The sequence below is a fragment of the Crocuta crocuta genome, unplaced genomic scaffold (genome assembly GCF_008692635.1).
Source record: "Crocuta crocuta isolate KB4526 unplaced genomic scaffold, BGI_CrCroc_1.0 scaffold168, whole genome shotgun sequence".
In the NCBI taxonomy this organism is placed as follows: Eukaryota; Metazoa; Chordata; class Mammalia; order Carnivora; family Hyaenidae; genus Crocuta; species Crocuta crocuta.
Window position 1 is genome coordinate 3652541 of NW_027532591.1, and position 24388 is coordinate 3676928.

The window sequence follows — 24388 nt, forward strand, 5'->3', positions numbered from 1 at the left end:
TAAAATAGAGTAAAAATGTCCAACTGAGATTTTCATTATTGCTTTGAATATAATTACTGATACCTACTATTAGATGTGATTTTCCTGACAGCCACGAAAAATGGTGTCTGAAATAATTTTTTTCTTCTGTATATGTCAAAACATGTGGCATGTCTGAGTGGCTTAGTTGGTTGAGCATCTAGCTCTTGATTTTGGCTCAAGGTCATGACCTCACAATTGGAGAGATTGAGCCCCACATTGAGCTGTTCTGTGCTGGCAGAGGGAAGCCTGTTTGGGATTCTCTCTCCTTCCCTTTCTGCCCCTCCCCTGCTCTCTCTCAGGCACTTAAAATTAAAACAAACAGTAATGTATTTGCATATGGTCAGGCATTGGCTTAATGCTCACAATTCAGATTTAGGGCTTTCGTTAGTAGTAATTCACGTGAAACATGGATTTAATGGAATAACTGTAAATGTTTGTATAACATAAACCTCTCAACTTCCAAGCAGTTTGAAAGAGTAAGTTAATTTTATGTATTTAGGGAAAGTTAATTGGACTATTTATTAGTTCCGCACATTAAGTATTTTTACTAGAGAAAAATAACTCTTTAAAGATCCTACAACACATTGAGGTTTATATTAAAATGATATATAGACATTAGTAAATGAGGCACATGTATTTTGGCAATCTTAATTTAAATATACTTGTTTTCTGAGAGCCTATGGATCTAAAAACATCCCACCAAAATAAATAAAATGATTAGCCCACTTAATTCTAACCCGTCCTTTTATAAATTATATAGTGGTAGTTTAAAAAATAACAGCACAAGTGGGCACTCGCTGATGCAGAGGTTGATTGTTCAGGCAGCATCCAGACTTTGCTTTTCCATTTGTCCTTTAGCTATTTCCTTGCTTTTTTAGCATGGAAACAGAAAATCCAAGAGTCCTTTCACAACCCATTTCCTGATTCATAATATTTTTGTTAGGTGCTTCAGCAAAATTGTACAAAAGGGATTTGGATTTATTTGCTTGTTTTAATTGCCCACATTTTCGTTTTATCACTTTGAGCAATAGGCATTAGCTCAGGAGCCATCTGATTAATGTTGCTGATAGACTAAAACTACTGTTTTCATAAAGTGTTTAAGGCAACGTTAGGAGGGATACTAACTTTCCTTTACATTTTTTTTTTCTTGAGAATAGTTTCTGTCCACTGGAAGATTTAGTCATCTTTGGATGCCTCCACAGAAAGTTTGTTTTTCTCTGCATATGAATGAAGCAGCATTATCAATAAGGTATAGACTTTGAGCATCTGAAACTGATTGTGATCAAAGGAGGAACAAGACCTGTCTGGTTTGGATTCCTTCTATAACATCCGTGGTTGTAGGCTTCAGATTTCTTGGCCTTGAGAAAAAGAAGTTAAAGGTAACTGAGGGTTTGCCTCTAGAGTCTGATCCTAGTGTTGAACTCTGCGAGATTTGGTTGGCTTTGCAAAAGTAAGGAGCCCAGCATTTCTCTGGGGGCGTCATAGTACTTAAGCTAGTCATTCCAAAAGCAAGTTTTAGGCAGTGTGTAAATTGGGAAACCTGGATTCTGCTNCATTCTAGAGGTATGGTAATAGCCATTTTACATAGCCTATCGTAGGGTAGTTATGAGGAGTAGATACATGTAAAGTGTTTAGCAACTTATAGTGAGCACTTGATACTAGCTTTTATTCTTCCTAGAGCATATAATTTCTGGTGTTCTGACCACTTTGCTACTGATATGAAGAAAAACAAAACCCAATCCAGTCTTTGTGAGGTATTGCCTGTGATGTCTGATTAAACTTGAATGCCAGCTTTTAGAAGTCCATAGCAGCCTTCAGTTCCCAAAGGAAGGGCTCTACTATATTTTGTCACTTAATGGTTGGCTTTATACAGTAGAAGCAATTCATAGATTGCTCATTTAGAAACGGATTTTTCTAGGTCCCAAATGAGATTCCTTGTTTGTGGACTTAACCAGTTGGGCAGTAATGAACTTTGCACTAGCTTTCAAAAGAGCTTTGCTAACCTAAATAGAAAGGCATTTTCCAACCTTGGAAAGCTGCATCTGTGTGTGAGAGAAAGAGAGAAGTTCCCATTTTTGCTTGGTTTTCAGAATCCAAGTATCTCCCATTTATAGTGAATTAGTATGATGGTGCTAAGGATACAGACAAAAAGGCACACGCTATTACGCTTTAAATTTGAAGCAAAGGAAAAGACTTGTCTGCTCACCATCATCTAAGAAAACTTGGGAGTAACTCCAGAGAAAAGTCTCTGGAAGGTTTTTTTTGTTTTTGGTTTTTTTTTTATTCTAGCACTCTGCAGGCTGAGGCTTTCTGAAAACCTCCTGGTGCCATTCTTCAGTTGCTGGGACTCTTCCACCTGGGCCTCAGCCAAGTTTTGAGTTGGCATTGGCCTTTTAAGGGTCCTGGCTTGGCTGTCAGGTTATGACTTTTGCTGTGAATGACGAAAGCTGACTTGGAAATACTCCCATTTGTACTTGAGAGATAAGGATTAAGGAATCCTGCCAGCACATGGGAGAACTGATAGGGACCAGCACACTGCTGGAAGCCACTCTGCCAGTCGAAGGGCCCAAGACCAGTGAGAGGTAGACTTTCCATTGCCAGGGGCTTGTTTAGATCACGTTAAACAGCTACTACTTCCTAACGATGGAGTTGCTCTGTGTAATAGGATTTAGATTTTTCCCAAATAAAGATTATTTGCTCTCCAAGTGTGCTGGGGCTACTATAGAGGTCTTTAAGAAATCCTATCATTTCTGGTTAAGTTGCTTGGGGAACAAGGCTTTGGCAAAAGATAGGGAGGTATATATCTCTTGCCTCATTTTGGAGATGAAAATCCACAAAGGTACTTGACCAGAGTCAGACTCAGAACTGTTGACCGGAGGAAGGAGCCTTAATCTAGTGCAGATTACTAATTATTAGAGGATTCATGACTTTCCCATGGTCACTCTGAAAATTGGTAGCAATGCAGGGACTAGAACTGAGGTCTCCTTACTTCTCAGCCAGAATTTTCCACCTGATGTCTGCCTCTCCAGGGCAGATGTGCTGGAAAGCTGTACTACTCGAGAAGCGGCAACCAGAAATGGCTCAAATAAGAATGATAAGCCCAGGACAGAATTTTCAGCTTCAAAGCCTCTATACAGGGATATGTTATTAGACACCTGACGTTTTCATCCTACTCCCCAAACATATTTTTAATAGACTATCTCAAGCTGCAGGTGGCATAAAGAAGACAAAACCCACTGATTTCACCTACTAGTCAGACTAGTGGCAATGGAGATAAGGTGACGTAAGCTAATTAATGAGAAGCCCAGCAGGAAATCAATAACAACATTGACAGGAAAAACATCCTGGCATAATTTTGTTAAAAGAGCCTCAAAATGAAATGTTTTTGTTAACTGCAATTTTTTGCAAACTGTGCTTGGTATCCTGTGACCAGTGCTATTTTCTTTTTATACAGCAGTATTGGTGTTCTGATATATGAAGAACCATCAAAGGCCACCCACATTCAGTAGCCTGGTTGTAGTCACCCCTCTCACCCTGCCCTGCCCAACAACCTAGAAATAGGCTGGTCTCCCAGAATCCAGGCTGTGGAGGACAGAGAGCTTGCAAAGGGCTTGCTCTTGGTATAGAGCTTTCTTGTGTCTAGTTCTAACAAAATAATTTTTTCATAGCATTTCTGCTTTGACAGTATTAAGTGCAAGAAGATCTTGAATGAGGGTTTTCTGCTTTGTTTTCCTAATGAGAATCTGCTTTGCTTAAAACCTAAGACTTAATTCAGTATTAGTCACATAAGACTGGTTGACTGTTATTAGATTAACCTACCCCTGGCAATGTTTTGCCCCTGGCAAATGCTAAGTGTTCCGCTTAAAATCCAGCAGTGCTCAAAGATTGGAAAAGCTGTCTGTGGTTCCTCCCTTACAGAAATTGCATTCATCATGTACATGAGGATTCATGTTTCACAGATGAATATTTTTACTGTGTGCATGATTTTTCCCTCAGGGAAATGGTTAAGTTGAAGTATGCTGTCTTTAGCTTGTGAATAGAAAAACTTGGTGTCGGTGACTGAACTTGAATTCTCCCTGTAACAGTCCCCAAGTTTGAAAATTCAGATGCTTTTAGGGGCCAGAAGGGTAATATAAGTGTTTAAAGTAGCCCCTACTCAGTTCTAGGACTGTTGGCTTATTTTCTTATAGGGATGAGCCCAATGTTAGCAGATTGGACTCTCTCTTCAAATAAGAGGCCAGAAACCAGATTTTTAGTGAAATCTCCCCATTTTTAAATGTTATTCTAAAACAACATTTTAGGCATGCTGTCTAAATAAAACAGGACCTGGGCCACATGGCTTCTGATCAAGACTTTCTGCCTTGCCCAAGAATTCAAGCAACGTATTTTACTGAAATAGATGTTGCGTGATCTCTGAAGCGTGTAAGTTTTAATACTTAAATATCTTTTTTCTCTTAACTAAAAAAGCCCTAAAACATATACAACAGGCCAAGAATAACCATTCTAACTAAGAAAAATGCTGTCAGTAAATAAATGTACCTTGCAGTGAGATACAGACGATTTTTGTTTGGTAGATTATTCCCAATTGTTTTAGTTTAGCATACATTGAGGATGCAGATTCATGTCTGAGAACCTCCCCTAACAGAAGGGCAACACAGCTCCCCTTCCATCCTGCCTGGGCAACCCCTATTTCCTACTGGTAAAGGTTAATAATATTTTTTCCCTACAGATTGACTCAGGTGTCTTTTTAGACATTTTTTTTTTTTTTAATTAGAGAGTTACTAAGGGAATGAAAATGAAGTGTAGGAATAAGGTAGTGGGTGTCTGTGCAACCTCTATGCCCAACCCTCAGAAGCCCTGAAGCTTTTTGAGGTACAGAGTCTCCTAAGGATCCTTTCAGCCCTGGAAACTGAGACCTTGCTGAATTTTGAAAAGCAATTTGGTCTTGGATATCATAGATTTCCCTCCAGATTAGAAAGGGTTAAAACAGATTTGCAGGTGGTTGGTGTTTTTTTTTTTTTTTAAGCCAACTGTGATCCCATTAATGTGTTTCTACGGAAAATGTAAACTGTTAATACATTCTCTTAAACATCACAGTGAAAAACAAGTACCCGTATGTGTGATAGATAGGGCAAGCAGAGGGCTCCACCTACTCTGTCCTTGGTAAAGGCCCTTGGCCACACTGGTGAAAATGCCAGCTTCTCTTCTGCATGAATACGAAAATTGTGCCGTCCAACTGGAGCACCGGTGGACCCCGAAGGCAGGGCAGGGGGAGGGAGTCTTTTTGAAATGTTTCCAGGAGCTCTGTCCAGCTGTCTCTGTCTTCCAGCCTGGGAGGGCTGCATAAAACTATAAGGACACTGATGAGACCATGGATCTGTTACCATTCTCTAGGGAAGACTTGGCTTGGAGTATGGCTGCCTGGATTCGAAAATGGGTCCTGGACTCCATAGAGTAATTCTTGTAGTTTTGCCTGGAAGAGACCAGAGAATCAGACATATAAGGCTACTCTAAGAAGTACTTTTTCTTCAATCTGAACTATAGGAGCCTACTAGGCCAAGCAAGATTTTGAGAAGCTTAAATCCTGGTCTCAGTCTAAAGAAAGAGTTGGGGCTTGCCCGATAGGGATTAACAGAAAGGATGTATAGTCCCTCACACTGTGGAACCAGTCTTCTTCCTGTTGAGCCTCCAAGCTTGAGGAAATGATTTTAAGAAGTAAATCTATGAGGCTAGAAGGCAGGAGACCTGGGTGTGACCAGGTAGTTGTGGTATCCACATAGTTATGGTGTGACCCTGGGTTAATTCACTCCCTACTTCTGGGATTCCAATCCTCACTGGCAAATATGAGGAAACTGCATCCCCATACCAGGTGAGAACTGGGTTCCAGGGACACAGGCCTGGCCTCTGGACTGCCATAATGCTCTTTCCAGCACCCTCTCTCGCTGCTGCCTGTGCTCCTTTGCCACCAGCCAGGGTGAAGCTCCTGAGTGGGGAGGAAGACCAAGGCTCTTCAAGCCTCAGGCCTTACTTGGCGGTTTCCAGGAGTTTGACAGCCTCTTCGTTTCTGCCTTGCTCCATGAACAGCAGGGCCAGCTCCAGCAGGGCGTTTGGGATCAAGTAGTGGTCATACTTAATCTTCTTTTCACTGTGGGACAGAGGAGGACATGGCTTATAGCTCTGCCCTTGCGATATCCTGTAGGTTCCTCTTGAGCTTTCCCCCAGTAGGAGGATCTAATTCATGCCCTCAAGTGGGGGTTCCTGATACTGAATCTTGGTTGGAGAAGGTTTCCCTTCGTAGCCATAGAAAGGCTTAAGAGCCTTCCAGTGCTCTGCACCTAGAGCCCAAAATCCCTAACAACTTCTGGCTCACAGCATGTACTTGGCCCATGCCTGCCTCTGTCCCCAAAACCCTTTGTCCAGGTTAAATGGTTTACTAAATTGGAAAGTCTACAGTCTCCATTCTGGCCCTTCTGACTTCCCATCTATGGTCTTCCAGAGATCTCCTTTTGAAGCCCAAATCTGCCCTGCCCAGTATCCTTCCTGGATATTTAAGCAAAACATCCAGGCCTTTCTCAGTCTGGTTCCCCTTATTTCATCTGTACCTTTTCCCTCTATAACTTCACCAAGGCAGAGGAGGACCTAATCATGGTCACCCCAACCTCAGGTATTTTTCCTGTATACATTTCCAGGTACAGGCATTGCAGAATGCTGTACCTACTCCACTTAAAACCCCTGCCTTTATTTCTCTGCCTGATGAACTTCCCAGTTAAAATGGCACCCCTGGAAAACCTTTCTTGGTATCTTGCATTATGTATAGGACCCTCCTCAGGACACCTTTCCTTTCCTGTAATAGCCTTGATCATACCAGATTGAGTTGCCTATAGCTGTCTATCTGTAACATTTGTGCTCCTCAAGGGCAGAATTGAATTACGAACTCTCGGAGGCACCATTCACCTGAAACTTCAGTGTGGATGCACTCCTGTAGTTGGACAATCTGGTGGCCCTAGGGGATGAAGTCTGAATGATCTGTGCCCAGCAAGGATCCTGGCATAAAATAGACACTAGTAAAAGTGTAGTGAATGGAGGTAGACTAGGGTCAAGCACTGGGATGCAGGTGAGGAAGGAGAAACCCAGACAATTCTACCCAGGAGACGTGGGCCCAGTAGTAGGCCATCTGGAGTGGGAGCAGCCTCAGAAACACTTACTTGGAAGAGATGCTCCTGAAATTCTCCTCAGCTTCCTGAACACGGCCTAGGTATTTCAGACAGAGGCCTTTCAGCAACTTGACCAAGCACTCATCATCCACTGAGTACTCATTCTCTGAGAATAGGGGAGTGAGGGAAGACAGGCTGGTTTATTTTTGCAACAGTTCCTGCATGGACCCCCTACTCTGCTGGTCCTGGGGACAGAGGTAACTCACACACGGTCTCTGTCCTTGGCAAGGTCACATCTGGGAAGTAGAAACAGATACTGAGACAGCTGACTGTACAGTGAGATTAGGATTGACTGAAGGAGGCCGAGGGGTTGTGGAAACCCAGAGGAGGCCTTGACCCTACTGGGAGGACAAGGGACAGCTTGGAGAAACTGCCATTGAAGCTCAGTCTAGAAAGGCAAAGGATCATTACTAGGGTAGAGGAAGGAAGGACATTTTTTCGTAGAGGGAAACTTTGAAACTGTAAAGACCTGTGGTCTGTGTCAGCCTAGCAAGTTCAAGGAGACCTGGGGGTAGTCACCTGGACCCTTTTCCAGCGTCTCTTCAGCTTTGTTGATAATCTCAAGTATCCCATCTGTGAGTTCAGGCTGCTTCCCAATCACAGCGTAGCCATTCCAAATGTACATCATTTCCTGAGGGCAGGGGAGCAAGTCAGTCAGGTTTCCTCCCCAGTGGGGCCTTCATTTCTCCAGGTGTAAAATGGGCAGCTCAGATCAGAGGATCACTAAAGGCCCTTCTAGTTTTAATCTTTTATGACAAGTCTCAGCCCTACCTGTGTAGTTTTAGGCTTGAAGGGATCATGGTTTGGAGCCTCATCACTTATTTATTGGGATCTCACCTTACACCAATGTGGATTTAAGACGGGCCCACATCCTTGCTGTTCTGCTCATAGCTGCAAATAGTTTCCAACTAACTCTTCTGTTCATGGCTTCCCTAGGTGCTCAGCTCTTCCCCAATCTCTGTCAAGACTCTTCCTCATACTTTGAGGACCAGGCCTTGACCTACACTCTCCAGGAAGTCCTCCCTGCTCCAGCTGCCAGGATCTCCTGTATTAGAGGAACCATATTTACTTAAGCACTTCAGGATTTCCAATAGCTCTTAAGACTGTGTCACCTTCTCTTTTCCCCCAAGGCACTGGGCTTGAGTTCCCTTATAAAAACTATGAAACACATCTCGATTCCTTTCTTTGCCTCGACTGTCAGGAAGCTCAGAATACTAAATTAAATGTTAATTTATAGTAAATGTGTTAGCATTTCCTAAAATATGAAACCAGGGAATAGATGTGAAAAAAGATATTCTTGTTATGTTTTTTGTTATTATACTCCTAGGAGGGAGGATGCTTTTTCATCTTGAGGCATCTGAAGCCTGCTCACCTGTTTCCCCAGCCCCACCAGACCAGTACTTTTTCAGGCAGAGGCTGGCTCAGACTCATTTGTATGCTTCCCCCACAGTCTCAGATAAACTGAAATCTTTTCCAGGTCCCTGAGGTATGCAGGTCTTGCTTCCTCATCCGCTTCCCCCTTGCCATAGCTGTATCTCTGACTCTCAGCTAATGCCCACAATCCCAAACAAGTGCAGGGACAGTCAAGACCCTCCTACTCACCAGAGCAGGGACTGGCAATGAGATTGGTTTGGGAGAGAGGTAGCGTCTGGACTTCCGGATGGCAAACTTCTCTGTAGGTAGAGATTTCCCAGCAATCTTAAGCTTCAAGCCTGGCACTGCTCTGTGAAAGAGATGAGGAGAGAGAGGACTGAGATCCTCAACCTGCTCAGCCTCTGCTTGGCTCCTGTCTGGGCCTTGATTCTCCAAGTTAATAGGATAGTGTTGGACTCAGCCTGTCGCTATGGCCTTCTATCACAGGCCCTGTCCCAAGACCTAACCACTTCCTGAGGCTAGGCAAGGGGCCTCCTCCACATCAGCTGACAGATGAGAATGTCAGCAAACTCCCTAGGCCTGCTTTGCTAGTTATCTCACCATTCCCAGGCTTCATTTCCAGAAGGCCAGCACAAGTCTGACCCCCCAGTTTCACAGGGGAGACTAACACCCAGAGAAAGGGAAGGACCTAAGACCACACAGCTCAAACCATTAATTAACTCTTGTCACGTGAGTTGTGGCTTCAGCTGTTTCAAAGGACAGAGTAAACTACAGCTGGGCAAGCCTCTACATCTGGGGCCTACTCACTCAGCTCCAACCCACACTCCTGCGTTCTTCCATAGGCACTGGGCACCCTAAGACCTGAGCCATCCAGGCATAGGAAACAGCTGGATCTAGTTTTGACGTTCCCTGCCTAACACCTCCTCTGCTTATTCACTATGGAAACTCTCTGGGCCCCAGTTTTCTCATCTCTGATTGGAGATGATATGAAGGGGAGAATCTGTCACCCCAAAATATGCCTGTTTGGCATAAGAATTATTTTAGGCTGATTAAGAGACAGCAGATATAAGAATAGCTGTGAAAACCAAGAAGTTGGCCTTTTGTAAGAAACTTCTTTAAAAAAGTTTTTTAAATGTTTATTTTTGAGAGAGAGGGAGCACTTACACGAATGAGCAGGGGAGGGCCAAAGAGACAGACAGAATCTGAAGCAGGCTCCAGGCTCTGAGCTGTCAGCAAGGAGCCTGATGTGGGGCTGGGCTTGAACTCAAAAACCTGAGCTGAAGTCTGAAGCTTGGATGCTTAACCTAGCAAGCCACCCAGAGGCCTCAGACATTAACATTTATATGGATGATCTCCTGTTGTAAGGGCATCTCCTCCGCACCTGAGAGGAGGGGGACAAGCCTTAGAAACTCTTAAAGGAGACAAGAGACTTAAATCTGCATAGCAACCTTACCCTCCTTTACTGTGCTTTGCCTGAAAACCTCCCATAACTGGCTCCCTGCCCCCAACAACTTTTATCTTCAGCTGGAGATGGTATTTTAAGGTGATGGCTTGGGTGATTTCAGTTAGTTTTTCCAGAAAAACTGGGTCTCTCCCATGTGTACAGGAGGTATACATGTTATTAAACTTTGGTTTATTTTTCTCCTGTTAATCTTTTATTATTGGGGGGGGGGGAGTGTATCTCAGCCAGTGTCTAGCTAAGAACCTAACAGTAAAGGGAAAAAATGATCCTCCCTCCACCCCAGATACTTACCCTCACAGGCTTTCTGGAAGAGTTAGGAGATTGAGAAGTGGAGGCACTTGATAAATGACAGACACCCTATGACTGTGACAGCAGTAGCTGAAAGCTCAGGTTACCACCACTTCTAGGTCTGTAAATTGGGGTCAGCCCTCACCCATGACAAGAGGAAGGCCCTAGGCTCCATCCTCAGCTTGCTGAGGCTGAGCCCTGCTCTAGATCCTTCACAGAAGGCAAACAGAACTACAGACTAAGAAAAATAGCCAACATTTAGTGGCTCCAGGCCTTAAACCAGGCTCTTATAGTCTCTATTTCATTCACAAAACAACTCTGCAAGACAGAAGTTGTTATTCCCATTTTATAGCTGCTGAAATGGTTCATAGTGACAGCTAAGAAATAGCAGAGGGTGGATTTCATCTTGTTTGACCTCTGGACAGCAGTGTCCACACCTGTTCCCTCTGACCAGAAGAAAGAGGCTCCGTGGAAAAGATGTTGACAAACCACTTCCATGAGGGGGGAAAAAAGGCCTCTGAACAGATTCAAAGAGCTGGAACAAGTGGCAGCAGGAGGTGGTGATGGCAGGGAATGGGGCGATCCTGGGGGGAGGGCCAGGGAGCCCAGAGCCAAGGGAATTAAAGAAGCCCACCGCTGCCCTCCCCGGTGCCCACGGCTCAGGGTGGCTGTGGGCAGCTGTGGCTGAGGCGTAGGGTGGAGTGCAGTGGTAGGACCCACCTAAACAACTCCACTTCATCGTCCCCGAATGGCTTGTAATCCTCTTTCCCAAACATGCTGAGGTAGGCGGCCTTCATGTAGATGTAGGTGGCCTGTGCAAGGCAGAGCAACAGTCAGGTGTGAGCAGCCCGCCCTCCGGTCAGTCCCAGATCGGCACAGATGCCTCATTCAGACCTCACTAGGCCAGCACAGCCCCAGGGGAGAAACCGAGGGTAAGGAAGCTGAAGCACCTAGAGGACTTGTGCTGGGAGCTAAGTCCGGGAAAGGCCCATGTCAAAGTAGCTGCCTTCCCTCTGAAGCAACGGAGGGAAGGACTCAAGCAACTAGTGGATGTGCAGGGCAGTGCTAAGGTGAGGATGGACATACAGAGAAGACAGTAAGAGCTGTGAGGAAGCAATTACTTCAAATTGGAACCCTGAGAGCCCGTGGGAAGAGTCACACAAATCTGAAAAAGGACCTTCCAGGCAAGGGGAACAGCCTAAGCAAAGCCGGGGAGGGACAGAGATGTGTGTAAGAAGGCCGCAAATAGCGTAAAACATGGAATACATAAGAGATGCGAGGCAGGCTGGAAGAGTGAGTCAGGGCTCGGCTCAGGGTCTCTGCCTTCCTGTGTGCCAGGCACTGTAACATACATCACCCTATGGGATCCCAAAGACCATGTCAGAAAGGAATCTGTACCTCACCTCTGCCTCCTGGGATTGCAAAGCTTGGGGGGGTGGGGGGGGAGACACAGATGTGGAAGTGACACTAAGTCTGTGTGGCTTTAAGGACCTTGCCCACTTGGATCCACAGCCAACCGTGACAGGGAAGGTGCAGCTGTGCAGAGACCCTTCCCCACCTCCAGATATATCCCTTCCCCAGAAGTCCAACACCAGAGGAACCTGGCTCTGTCCTGCCCTCCAGTGGCCAACCCTTGAACCTCAGCTCCTGCTAGCTAGGGCTGTTGAGGAAGTACCTGCCTGCTGGTGGCCCACAGAGAAGTGTAGGGGGTGGAGAAGGAAAAGGAATGGGACATCCTGTAGTCTCAGAAGAAGGCAGAAAGCAGCCTCCACCAGGGTCACCTCCCAGGCTGAAGCCAGGGTTCCTCCCAATTGCACTCTGCCCTCCATACTTCCAGTCACCCTTCACAAAAAGGAAAAGCTGGTCTTTGGGGGTGTGTGGGTGGGAACAATCTACCCCTTCTGAAATCTGTTCCCCAGCCTGTCTTTACCCTGGTGTCATCCCTACCTTCTCCCTCTCTGCCCTGGCACTGAGTCACCAAGTCATCCTGATCTTACCTCCTATAGCTCTTGAATCCCACCTACTGCAACCAGCCTCCACCCTGGGTCCCTGCTCCAGGCCACCAGGGATGTCTTTCTACTGCCCTTGTCCATATGGTCTCCTAACCCATCTCCTTGCTCCCATACCTGTCCCTGCAAACCATGTCCACCCCATCACCACTCTGATCTTTTTAAGTCAGGTCATGTCAGTCCCTCTTTGAAATCCTGATATCCCATCATGCTTACGATAAAATCCAGACTCCCTGTCATGGACTATAAGCCCCTATCCTGTCTTCCCTAGTTTCCTCTCCAACTTCATCTCCTGTTGTTTCCCCCACACACATATCACTAGCCACAATGGCCTCAGGGCTGCTTCCAGAATATATCAAACACACTCAGCTTCCCCCTTCCCCATGCTTCCATCTTCAGTGTCCTTTGCCTGGAATGCTTTTCATTAAGACATCCACATGGCTTTCTCCTGCACTTCATTCTGGTGTCTTCTCAGGCCTTGCTTGATTTTTCTTTACATACCAGCCTGACATACTATACTGAACATCTATTTGTGTGTTTTTTGTCTCTCTTCCCACTAGAATATGAGCCTTGAGATGGAGGGTTCTTTGCTTTGTACACTGCTGGATGTCCTCAGGACCTGGTGCGTGGGGTGCCCAGCAACTGCAGGAGAGATTTCTTAGAGCACAGATCTAAGCCACACACATCAGGGGCTCCCCCACTATCAGACTAAAGCCCTAACAGCCACTCAAGGCCCTCTGCTTTTCTGGCTCCTCCTGTGTCATTCCTTCCCCATCAGTCCCATGCCATCCCTCTGCCTGGGAAGCCACTGACCCTTCTCACCAGGCCCAGCCATGGGCTTCCTCACAGAGCCTTCTCCTACCCCTCTGCCACTCCAAACAGCTTACCCTCACTAAGTCACCAGAAGTTAGGATGGATGAAGTGATCTAGAGTTCTGAGACCCATAGACATCCAAGTTATCAAAGGATGCTAGGGGCCACACTGCCACTTCGCCTGATGGGAGTCCTGTCTCCTAGGATTTTCTGATTGCCCAATGACTCCAGACATTTATTTTGCTGGATTACTCTACCAGGGTCTCTATAGATAGATAGTCCTTGTCCTCAAGAAGCTTACAGACAGTGGCTTAGGGGAAGGTCCCTCTGTAGCAGCCCTGCACTCCCACCCACAAACCCCTTCACTTGGTGAAATAGAACCTCTCGGCAGCACCCTAGTTCCGGAGTCTCTGCCCTTGCTGTTCTCTTGGCTTCACTTCCTCCATTCTGCCACCCTAATTACTCCTCTGTCCTCTTGGCTGGGCTACCTAGGGCCGCCTCTGAGCTTCCCCTAGATTCCCCCACTATAACCCTGAGCACACCACTGTCACTACTTTGTTTCTGGCCATCTCCAGTAACAGGCACAGGAGCGAAGGCTCTGCAGGGATGACTTGGCACAGTCCAGCCAAAGAGGGAAGCAGAGCAGAGGGGCTGGTGTACATGGCAGTGACCGTAAGCTTAAGTCCCTAAACCTGGAAGTTAGTGGACTCTGATGGTCAAATGCTGCAGATGAGGAATGAATGAGGCCCTGGAACTTGAGGTGCTACAACCCCCACTCCCAGGAAACAGTTCTGAGGGAAGCAAGAGAGAAGGGGACCGACCACCTCAAAGTCACACAACAAGCTGGAGATGGAACTGACTCATGCCCAGACTTCCTGACACCTGGGAGGCTGGCCCTCCCTCTGTTCCTCATAGCAGCTGTGGGGTCACCCCAGGCTGCTTCTTCCCTGTGTAGGTGAACCTAACTGCCTGCGTTCCTCCAGAGGAAGGCTTCTAGGTCACTTGAGTTCAACAAGGTTCCCTGAGGTTGTTTTTTTCATTGGGAGTGGAAGTGATGAGGAATGAATGTCAGGCCCACAAGGGCTGGGTCTGAGAGTGCGCCTTCAACAGCAGGGTGGTCTCAGGGCAAGAGGGGCCTCCTCGGTGGGACTTAAGGAACAAGGAGAAAGCAAAGGCCTTTGAGTCACACAGAACGGTCTTCAAATCCAGGGTCTGTCACCAACAGCTTTGTGGGCCAGGAAACTCACATACCCTCTCTCGGTCTCCATGTCCCTCGTGCATCCAATGGTGATAACCTCTACTTTACAGGGTGTGGTGTGGAAGAAATGGTAAATGCTGGGCACATAGAGCTCAGTAGTAGCCTGCTCCTTCCTCCTGCTCTGCGTGCCCCAAACCCAGAGAATTTCCTTCCAGCTTCGTCCCCAGGAAGGAGTACTGAAAAGGGACTTCCATGCAGAGGTGGAGAGGGATGAGAGATAGGGATTTAAGGTCATATATGTGTCATTGAGACACATATTCTATATATTTGCTGGTACCAGATTGGATGCTCTCTGGTGAGCTCTATGATTCTGAGTCTTGGTTCAGAATTCTGTGCTATCATTACTATATGGTAATGTCCAGTACTTATTTTACCACTTACCCTAAGGTTATAAGTTTTCACCTGTGGTGGGCATCTATCTGCTTTCCTTTATTCTGCATTCATGGCATCTTTTTAATGCTCCTCCCAAGCCAACACTTTTTATAGGGACATCACCTCATTTTTTTTATGGAGAACCACCCTTCTCCTACTCTTGATCCATGAGAAGGCTTCCCACCCCTGTTTCCAGGCACTAAAATGTGATTTATGCTAGGCCTGAGAGCCTCTATTATGAGAGTACGGTTGAAACCAAACAGATGTGAGGTAGGGGCAGGCAGTCCATAGCCACCCTGTCACATGGAGAGAACCTCCCTGCATAGCAAAGATGTCACAGAGCAGAGCACAGCCACAGATGGAAAATGCCAAGCTGAGATGACATAATTTGAATTCCTGGATCCAGCTGTACCTTAAATCAGATGTGCCAAGAATTTTTAGTTCTCTGAACCAAAGAGACTTTTGTGGTTTTGACCTGCAGAGTCCAATACAGTGGCTACTAAACCCATATGACTTTTTAAATTTAAATTTGAACTAATTAAATAAAATCGAAAACATCCAGCACTGCAGGTGCTCAGTGTGCCCATGTGGTTGGTGGTTGCCACAGTGGACAGTGCAGAAATAGAACATTTCTACCACAACAGAACATTCTATTTATTGGACAGCACTCACCTAGACGGTGTGAGCCATGCTTCTGTTGCTTAAGACTAAAACTCTTGCCTGACGCTTTGTAGTTCTAAACTTTATCTGTTCCTCATGGTCTTTAGTTCCTTCCAACCCTGAGGTCCTATTAGAATTTATGGTTCTATTTAAAATTCCAGCTGATTTTCAGGTTTCAGTTAAGGGTTTGGCCCTAGGTCTGGAGGCTCATGGCCAGGCTAAGTTGGCCTGGTCCCCCAATGACCCCAACACTTGGTGTCAGCCCACCTTGGACCAGGAGTTCTCCTTGCTGAGCAGGTCGGCATAGAAGTAGGCCATCTTCCACTGGCCCTTGTAGGTGAAGCACCACATCAGCTCCCAGTAGCACATGTGGTGGAACTGCTTCCAGTGCTGTTGGGCCTCACAGCACTCCTCGAACCGTTGGATGGCCTGCAGGCACCTGCTGGTCAGCCTCATGGCCCCGCCACCCCACCGCATCGCATCGCATAGAAGGCCCAGCCTCCTCCACAGGTCTAGCCGTGTGCCAGGCTCAGGGAGGGAAGGCAGGCTGCAGCATTGGGGAGATGGGAGAATTCTGGCCTCCAGTCCTGGGTTCACCCACTAATTCTCACTTCCTGCCCTTTCTGGGACTCTAGTCTTTTCAGCACAAAATGAAAAGGATGGGATAGAGCTATAATGGAAGGATAGGAGGCGGTGGAAAGTCATTAACGTTAAAGCAGCATAATGTCTATGCCTCACAGCAAACTCCACAGTTTCCAGTAACTCTCCTGAAAGGAACTGGACCTAGGGCATCTGTCCTGCTGCTTGAGGAATCACAGCCAGGGCCAGCTGGAGACCCTCAGACTCCACATTGTAACAGTCCATCCTGGGTATTCTGCCAGACCCGTGACCCTCCCCTCTCTAACCCCTTTGATGGCTCCTTCCCACCTATGGAGTCCCAACTCCTTAGCCAGGCCACCAAGGTGCCATCTCACACCCTGGCACCACTGTGCCATTCACAGTGCCTGTCACCATGTCCTGAATGGGCCTTCCCACCACTCTGCCTCACTCAAGGACGTCCCTCTGCAGGAAGCTGCAGTCCTACAGCTCCTTATCAGATCCCACTCACCACAAATGCCACCCCCTCTCTCATCTTCCTAGACTCTCTCATTCAGAATTGCTTCTCCTACCCTGCCGCCTTGTTGGTTCTCTCTTAGAGCCCTCTCCTAGTCGGCCCTGTCCCTGAGTATGTCTGTGTCTGTCTGCCTACTGGTCTGGGAGACTCCAAGGGGTCGCCAGCACTGGCCCAGACCCCTATTACTCACGGTGTCAACATTGCCTTTAATGGCTTCAATCCGCCCCGCAAAGAACAGGAAGATGGCGCCCTGCAATGACATGCACATGTCTGTGGGTCCACATTGTGGCACACATGGGCTGGTGGTGTTCTAGCGGGAGGTGTGGGCTCACCTTAGGATATCGCTTCAGGTAGGGCTTCAGGAGCTTTTCTGCCTCCTCAATGTTGACATTCCCAGTACCTAAAGGAGATAAAGGGACAAGACACATCACCACCACTGGCTCTTGTAATCCCTCCAGCAACCCACTAGGAACTTCTCAGGGCCCCTGTTTGCCTCTCTGTAAAATGGGGATGATAATTCTACCTCCAGGGAGATATGAGGATTAAATAAGATTAGGTGTAGACATCACCCCAGGACATCACAGGGCTCAATAACCAAGAGTCATGCCTGCCGAGGTGGTGCCCAGAAACCCAAGGGCTTGACTACAGTGTCCTCACCCTGTACAAGGTGGGAATGGCCATCCCCATTTCACAGATGAGAAAACTGAGGTTGGAACCTAGTCACATTGGGAGGAAGTGAGTGGTCAGCAGGCCAGGCCTGAAGACAGTTGATGCAGCTCTGCTGGTTCTGGTGTCAGTACCCCATCCCCAGCCCTATGGACCCAAGGAGGGTCTGCAGTCCCTTGCCCTCTCGCCCCCTGCCCTTAGAGCCAACCAAACCCCAGATGCCCCAGCTTTCGCCCAGGGGGCACTCCTACCGAGCACAAAGGTGAGGAAGGTGTGGTAGCAGAGCAGCAGCATGACACAGAGCACGGCACGGAAGCTGTGCCCCGATGCACCCTCCTCCAGCTGCAGCAGCCCGTAGTCCTGAGGGAAGAGACCGACAGGCTGAGGCCAGCCCCAGCGTGGGGCAAGGGCCTGGAAGGTGGCTGGACAACTGTGAGAGCAGTGCTGCTGGGGGGACAGCGCTGGGCTCCACATCTGGAACCCTGATGGCCGGGCCTCCGCAGGCTTCCTGGGAGGCAGGGGACCCTGCTGCCAAGGCCAGGGCAGAGGCTTGGGTCCAGGTGTTCCCTATTTCCGCAAGAAGCCCTTCCCAATTCCTGCCTTTGTTCACCTGCTTGCCCCCATGGTGGGCACTGAGGCCCTGAGCAGCCTCTGCTTGGGATGGAGGAGAGGCCAGATTCCATTTTAGGCAGATAATCCTAACCACAGGCTCAGGGCACAGATGGGCCACAATGACTGCAGTCTGTTAAGGCTTCCTGGAGGAGAAGGTTCTAGAGCCTGGCTGGGGAGAAGGAGAGGCCAGACTCCACTTGTATCCCTGCCTGCAGTCTCTGCCCCCCTCCCCATCTGTTCTCCAGAGTGTTCTTGTTCTTTCTAATACACAAATCTGACCTACCTCACCCTCACCTCAAACCTTTAGGATAAGACAAAGCCAGAGCTGGTGCCTGAGGGCCCTCATACTCTGACACAGCCTCCCTCTCCTCCTGGCCAGGCAGACCACACTGTCCCGCTTCTTGGCTTTTCTCATCCTCTTCCCTCCTGTCATCGTGAAATCCTTCTCATGACCCACGGGCCTTCTTAAGAAAACAAAACTAAAAGGGACCTACAGAGCCTCTGGCTGCTGTTTACCTGGATCTGGACTATGGACTACAGATGGCAATCAAGATTTTAAAGGTCTCCAGACAGACATGAGGCACAGAGTCCCAAGTGAGGGTCTTCCTTTTCAATTCTCTGTCTTGATGAAGGCATCAGGGAGAAAGCCTCAGTCCTGTGCTGGTGTGTGTTCAACATCCTTGTCACTTTAAGAACCTCTTCCCACAGGAAAACAGCCTCTGCAGATCAATCTGCTTTTACAAGATTGCTTGCCTTCACAGTATTTATGATTATGTTCTTATCATGCCAAAAATATGGGTTTTCTATGCAGTGATGTTTCATTTAGATAAACCTAAGTAAAAAATATGAACCATTTTTGGGAAGAATAATACATAAAAAATAATATAGAGGTCTGCAGACATGGCAATAATCAGGAAAGGTCAGAGGAAGTTCAAGTTGAGAAGAACTGGTCCCCAAAAAAAGCCCCCTTGTTACACCTCCAAAAAGGCCCAGAGGAGGGTGGGATTTTCTCTGAATCATAAGGAGAAGGAGATGAGGCTGGAATGACCCAAGGCTCCTGATTTCCAGGCCATTGTTCCTTCTACCACATGGGGCCTCCTCCACCAGGGAGCTCTCCCTGAGCTGCTACCTGGTACTTAGATTCCTGCCCTTAGTAAAGCCTCTGGGTGCTTCAAGCCTCTGATTTCTGCCCTCAAGGCCTATAGGGCTTCCCTTAAGCATCTCCCTCACAAGAAAATGGTCCCAAAGGAAAGAACTTGCTTAAGGTTTTCCAAAGGGAGGAGGACCAGGATCTTGACATCTGTTGGTCTCAGAGAACACGACTCCAGACCACTGCATGAAGCTGCCCTTACCCACCCTTACCCTAGAGCCTCTTCACCCTGTGTGAGGCCAGGCAGGAATCACTGGCCCCATTTGATTGGAAAGGAAACTGAAGCTCAGAGTGGCCTGGGGCTTGTCCAGGGCCACACACTGGGGGGCAGGGGCTATGCCATTACTGGCACATAGATCCTGCAGCCCCTCAGCCTCACCCTGTCCGGGTGAGCCGGTCAGGAGTCCCAGAAGGCGGGTGGTTACCTTGTTTCCTGAAAACCCCACAAACTCCAGCAGCCGCAGGATCCTGGTAGGAAGCATGGACAGCGTCTGCAGGAACAGAGGCAGGTGGGCCGGTGGAGGGGCTGGAACTGTCCCTCCTACCCCTAAGCCCCCAGAGTCCTGGGGGTAACCCTGGGGGAGCAGGACTTCTCTCCAGAATACCCACAAGAAGGCCCCAGGTTTCCTGGAAAGCCAACTTCCCCAGATAGAGAAGCACTACAGTGTGACAATTAGAAACAGACCGTCTAAATCCTAATCTCACCATGCCCACTGGGTCACCCTGGGCAAGCTATGTATCCTCTCCATGTCTCAGTTTCCTCATCTGGAAATAATTATGCCCCTACCTCCAAAGGGTCCTGTAAAGGTGAATCAAATTAATATATGTAAAGCACATAATGGAGCACATGATGATAGTTAGCTGCTACTGTTACACAGAAACCCTTGGCACCAGGGGCTCCATCATTGCATTTGATCCTCAGAACAGTCCTGCAAAGAAAGATTACTGTCCCTTTTGACGGATGCAAAAACAGAGGCATGGATAAGTGACAGGACATGTCTAAGGCCCCACATCTCATCAGAAGAGGAGCTAGTTCTTAAACCCAGAACAGTCCAGCTGTAACTTGCTAAAGTATCCAGTGAACTCTGCCATTTGTACTTCTCAGCACTTGGGCAGGATTACTGTTCTCATTTTACAGACAAGGAAACTGGAACCCAGAGTCAGGCAGGGACATCCCCACCCTAAGGCCTACTTTTGGTACAGGCTTTGCCTACAGGGGAGAGAACCATCCCCTGCCACACGCACTTCTGGACAGGTCTCTGGACCTCCTCAATGAGGAGCTCCTCCTCCCAGGAGTAGGCTCAGAGCCTCTCTCACGGTTCCTTCTGCCTAGGATGCCCTTCCCCACCTATAGATCCTTCAAGATCCAGCTCAAATACTCCCCACTCCCTGAAACCTTCCATAGCTCTTCCAGGTAGGGGGTCTGGGCTCTGTCACTGTGGGTTGCCCACTGCTTCCAGGCCTGTCTCCCTCCTTACTACTGGTCAGTGTTTAACCATCAGCTCTCCAGGCCCTGATTTATTGTGTTTTGTCTTTTTCTGGTCCTATAAATACTACCACCATGGTGCATTTGAAGCTTTCAACTGACTTGGGAAGAAATGCACAGAGAGACTCTGGAGCATCCCCACCCCACCCCCCACCCCAGCTCTGAGCTCCCCATGACGTTGGCAATGTCTCTGTTTTATCACCAGGTCCCAGGGTCAGCTCAGGGTCCGGCACAGTAAGCCAGCAAAAACCATGTGCAGGGCCATTCCCACTCACCAGGTTGAAGGCTCCCACGCCAAGCTTCACCCCTCCTTCAAAGTGCCTGTGGTTCTCTCCCTTACAGTACTGTGAGGACTGCACAAGGCTGTCCAGCTCCCTGTGGGAGATATGCAAAGACCTTTTTCAGCCACACAGCAGAGGCTAGGTCCCATTCCAGCTGGGACTAAGGCTGCCCCGCACCCCCACTCCCAGCTGATTTCAGAACTCCCTGGTTCGGTAGACTGATAACAGTTCTGGCAATCCAGAGAGCTGATATTCGAGGAATTTCTAACCCCATCTGCCTATTAATATAGTCCTTGCCCCTGAATGTCAGCTTTATCAGCCCCAGCACACCTGCTCGTCCAGCACCTAGGCATTTGCCTGTGCTCCACATTCTGTCTAGAACAGTTTCTCAACTTTGGCATTACTGACGTTTTAGGCTGGATAAATTCTTTCTTTAGGTAAGGAGGGGTTCATCTGTATAGTGGATGTTTGGCAACATCCTTAGCCTCCACCCACTAGATGCCAGATGCAACCTCCCCCCAGGTTGTCACAACCAAAATGTCTCTGAATATTGCCAAATGTCCCAGTGAAGAGCCACTGGGCTAACTATAACACCCACTCCTTCAGGAAGTCTACCTGGGGTCTCTTGGTTGAAATCCAACCCTCTTTTTCCTGGTCATCAATTGCACAGAGTCCATATCCCATCTCACCTTGGGCAGGACAGAAACTTTAAAGATGTGCCTGCCTCCTTACTATGCCATGAGAATCTTGAAGGCTTTCAATCGGCAAGCACTGACTGAGGCCTCCCTGTGCCAGGCACTGGACAATAGCTAGAAGCAAAGCCACCAAGTGGCTGTCCTCACAACTCTCCCACTCTAGGGAAAAGATCCACCCCCCCATCAAGTCACTGTGAGGGTGGAGGGGGGTTTCAAAGGAGAAGACTCTTGGGGTCTGACCCAGTTTGGGGTTCAGGGAAGGTTTCCCTGAGAAGCTGACACTTCAGCTGAAACCCTAGGAATGGGGAGGGTTAGCTGGGCACAGAAAGAGTGTTCCTAGCAGGGAGATAGCATGTCCAAAAGCCCTGAGTAGGAATGAGTTCGGCATGTCTGAAGAACTGAGGGAAGGCAAAAATGTTTGAGGCAGAGTGGGGTGGAAGCTGTTGCTAGGAGGGCTAGGAGCTCCCAGGAATGACTCAGCGATGACCAGGGACTTTATTCTAAGAGCAAGAGGAGTGTCAGGAATTGGTAAGAGGGTGACCTGACAAGGTTCGTACTTTGGAAACATCACTTTGGCAGCTGGTGAAGAGACTGGAGGGGGCAGAGCACAATTCCAGCAGACCTCAAGGCCATGCAGTGCCCATATACTACATGGTGTTATATACCAACGGTACCCTGAAATCACACAGTCTCTCTCCAGGGAAACAGTCACATTAGATGGGGAAAATAAAGATGATCAACAGTCTCAAGTCAATTCAACTTTTAATGGAAAGGGAGTTTTGATGCAAAACTTGGGGGGAAGAAACTGGGCTTTTGAAGCTTTTTAAAAAATTTTAGAATTGGAGGTAAGAATTGTGGCGCCATGTTGAATAGAAACGTCTGGACTGAGTCTTATTCTTTCATCCCTAGACAAAGCCTGTGCTTGCCCAGGTGCTGATATGGCACGGAAATGATCTGGCCCTCAGGAAGCTCCCAGCTTGGGGAGGCTGTGAGTGTGTGTGGACACCATCCCTGTGTACTAGAGGAGTCCAAGGAAGGCTTCATGGGGAAAGTGGCATTTGGATTGGGCCTTAGCAGAAATAGAGGGGTTCTGGGGCTGTTCTCAAAACTACTGGCCCTGTGTCTATCTCCGACCCTCTACCTCACCAAGCTGTTTGTGCAGAACCTGTCTTTATTTTCCCCAGGATCAGGTGTAGACTCAGAGGAACCAATTGAACAGATATACCCAAGAAACCATGCGAATATTCTGGAAAACTGAGGTCCAAAGGGTGCAGAGATCTGCCTGAGGTCATGTGGCATTCTAGGCGTCCAGCCTCTAGCCAGTGCTGTCTCCCACAAAGCAGCCTGAGGGGCACAGGGTAGTAGATACTGTGGACCCAGGCTCCCCTAGACCAGACCCACTTACTTATAGGTTTGGTAGCTGTTTCGAACTTTGATGCCGCCCTTGATGAAGCTCACCATGTTCTCGTCCTGCAGGAGGGAGAGAAGTTAACAGCAAGCCTGGGTGGGTAGCCACAGGCTTGAGAGGGATCATACAAGGCTCTGGGCCTGGCTTGCCTGACCTTGGGCCCAGCTCTATGAGGAGTTCTGGGGGGAATAGGGTTAGGGGTTAGCCAATCCAGGCCTCCCTAACCCCTGGGTCTTGGGATGAGGATTTGTTTGCCAAACAAGACCTCCAAAATGTCCAGGGCCTGGAGAAGGCACTCCTGGTGGTTACCAGTGCCTCCTCTGGGTAGAGGAGCTGTGGGAGAACAAAAATGATGCTCGGTTTTGGACTGTTTGTGTTTTCCACAACAAGCAGCTCCTTGTCACATTTGTAATTTAAAGCACCGATACCTACAGCCCATTTTAGTTCCACTCCTGGGGATGTGCCCAAGAGAAACAAACAGACATGGGCTGTGGGAGTTACCTTCAAGAACGTTCACTGCCCTACTCTTCATGCATCCAGGAAAGCATCCGAGAACAAGAAACAACCCCAATGCCCTTCAGCAGGAGACTGGATAAACAGTTATACCCATAGAAGGGAATATTATAAGGGCACCTGGGTGGCTCAGTTGGTTAAGCATCCGACTTCGGCTCAGGTCATGATCTCACGGTTTGTGGGTTTGAGCCCCACGTAAGGCTCTGTGCTGACAGCCAGCTCAGAGCCTAGAGCCTGTTTCGGATTCTGTGTGTGTCTCTCTCTCTGACCCTCCCCTGCTCATGCTGTCTCTCTCTCTCTCTCTCTCAGAAATGAAACATTTAAAAAATTTTTAAAAAGAAGGGAATATCATACAACCACATAAGATGGGGTAAAGAAAGCAAGTCTCACACAGCTTGAGGCCTTAAGAAGCTTGAAGCTAACTAAAACATAACAGTATGCTGCTCAGACATGAAATAGAAATCTGAGAAAACTATTTGTTTAAAAATAGGTTGGAGGATAAAAAACAAAACTATAGCTGGTGGTTTCCCCACAAAGGGAAGCAGGGGACAGGGCAGGGAGGAGACTAGCCAAGAGTGTTCTATTCTCTGGTTGGGTAGCGGAGCTCTTGGGTGTTTATTATGTGTAATAATAGAATAAAAAGGCTACACACAACACAATTATTAACAGTGGTCCTAATGAAGAATTAGAATTATCTAATTCTAATTATGTGAGGTACAAAAAGGTAAAACAGCTAACAAAAATAAATAGTACCCCAACAAAATTCTCATGTGTCTGTCTACCCCAACACACATATCTATGCATGATGATTATATGCTATAACCCAGGTTTTATGGTGAAATCATGAGGTGATGGTTCTCATAATAACGACTGTGTGGTGAGGAGCACTGGCTCCAAGTTGACCAGACCTGTGTTCAAATCCCAGCTCTGCCATTTGCTAATCGTGTCTCTGTGAAAGGTGGCTCCTCCCCTCTAGTCCTCCCTTTTACAAGC

The 24388-nt window shown here is 47.7% G+C and overlaps 1 protein-coding gene across 2 annotated transcripts in view; it reads right to left on the reverse strand.

The window, feature by feature from the left end:
- Positions 1-3386: 3386 nt before the first annotated feature.
- The window catches only part of TTC39A (tetratricopeptide repeat domain 39A), a 35927-nt gene continuing 14925 nt past the window's right edge, over positions 3387-24388 (reverse strand). For both annotated transcript variants that reach the window (XM_077779809.1, XM_077779808.1), the window contains exons 5-17: positions 22880-22944; positions 20774-20873; positions 19438-19503; positions 17502-17610; positions 16917-16984; positions 16775-16834; positions 15738-15899; positions 11080-11171; positions 8838-8958; positions 7755-7866; positions 7227-7341; positions 6050-6166; positions 3387-5494 (exon numbers count right to left, since the gene is read on the reverse strand). In XM_077779809.1, the coding sequence (XP_077635935.1) occupies positions 5371-5494; positions 6050-6166; positions 7227-7341; positions 7755-7866; positions 8838-8958; positions 11080-11171; positions 15738-15899; positions 16775-16834; positions 16917-16984; positions 17502-17610; positions 19438-19503; positions 20774-20873; positions 22880-22944 (1311 nt within the window). In that variant the 3' untranslated portion in view covers positions 3387-5370. The remainder of the gene's footprint in view (positions 5495-6049; positions 6167-7226; positions 7342-7754; positions 7867-8837; positions 8959-11079; positions 11172-15737; positions 15900-16774; positions 16835-16916; positions 16985-17501; positions 17611-19437; positions 19504-20773; positions 20874-22879; positions 22945-24388) is intronic.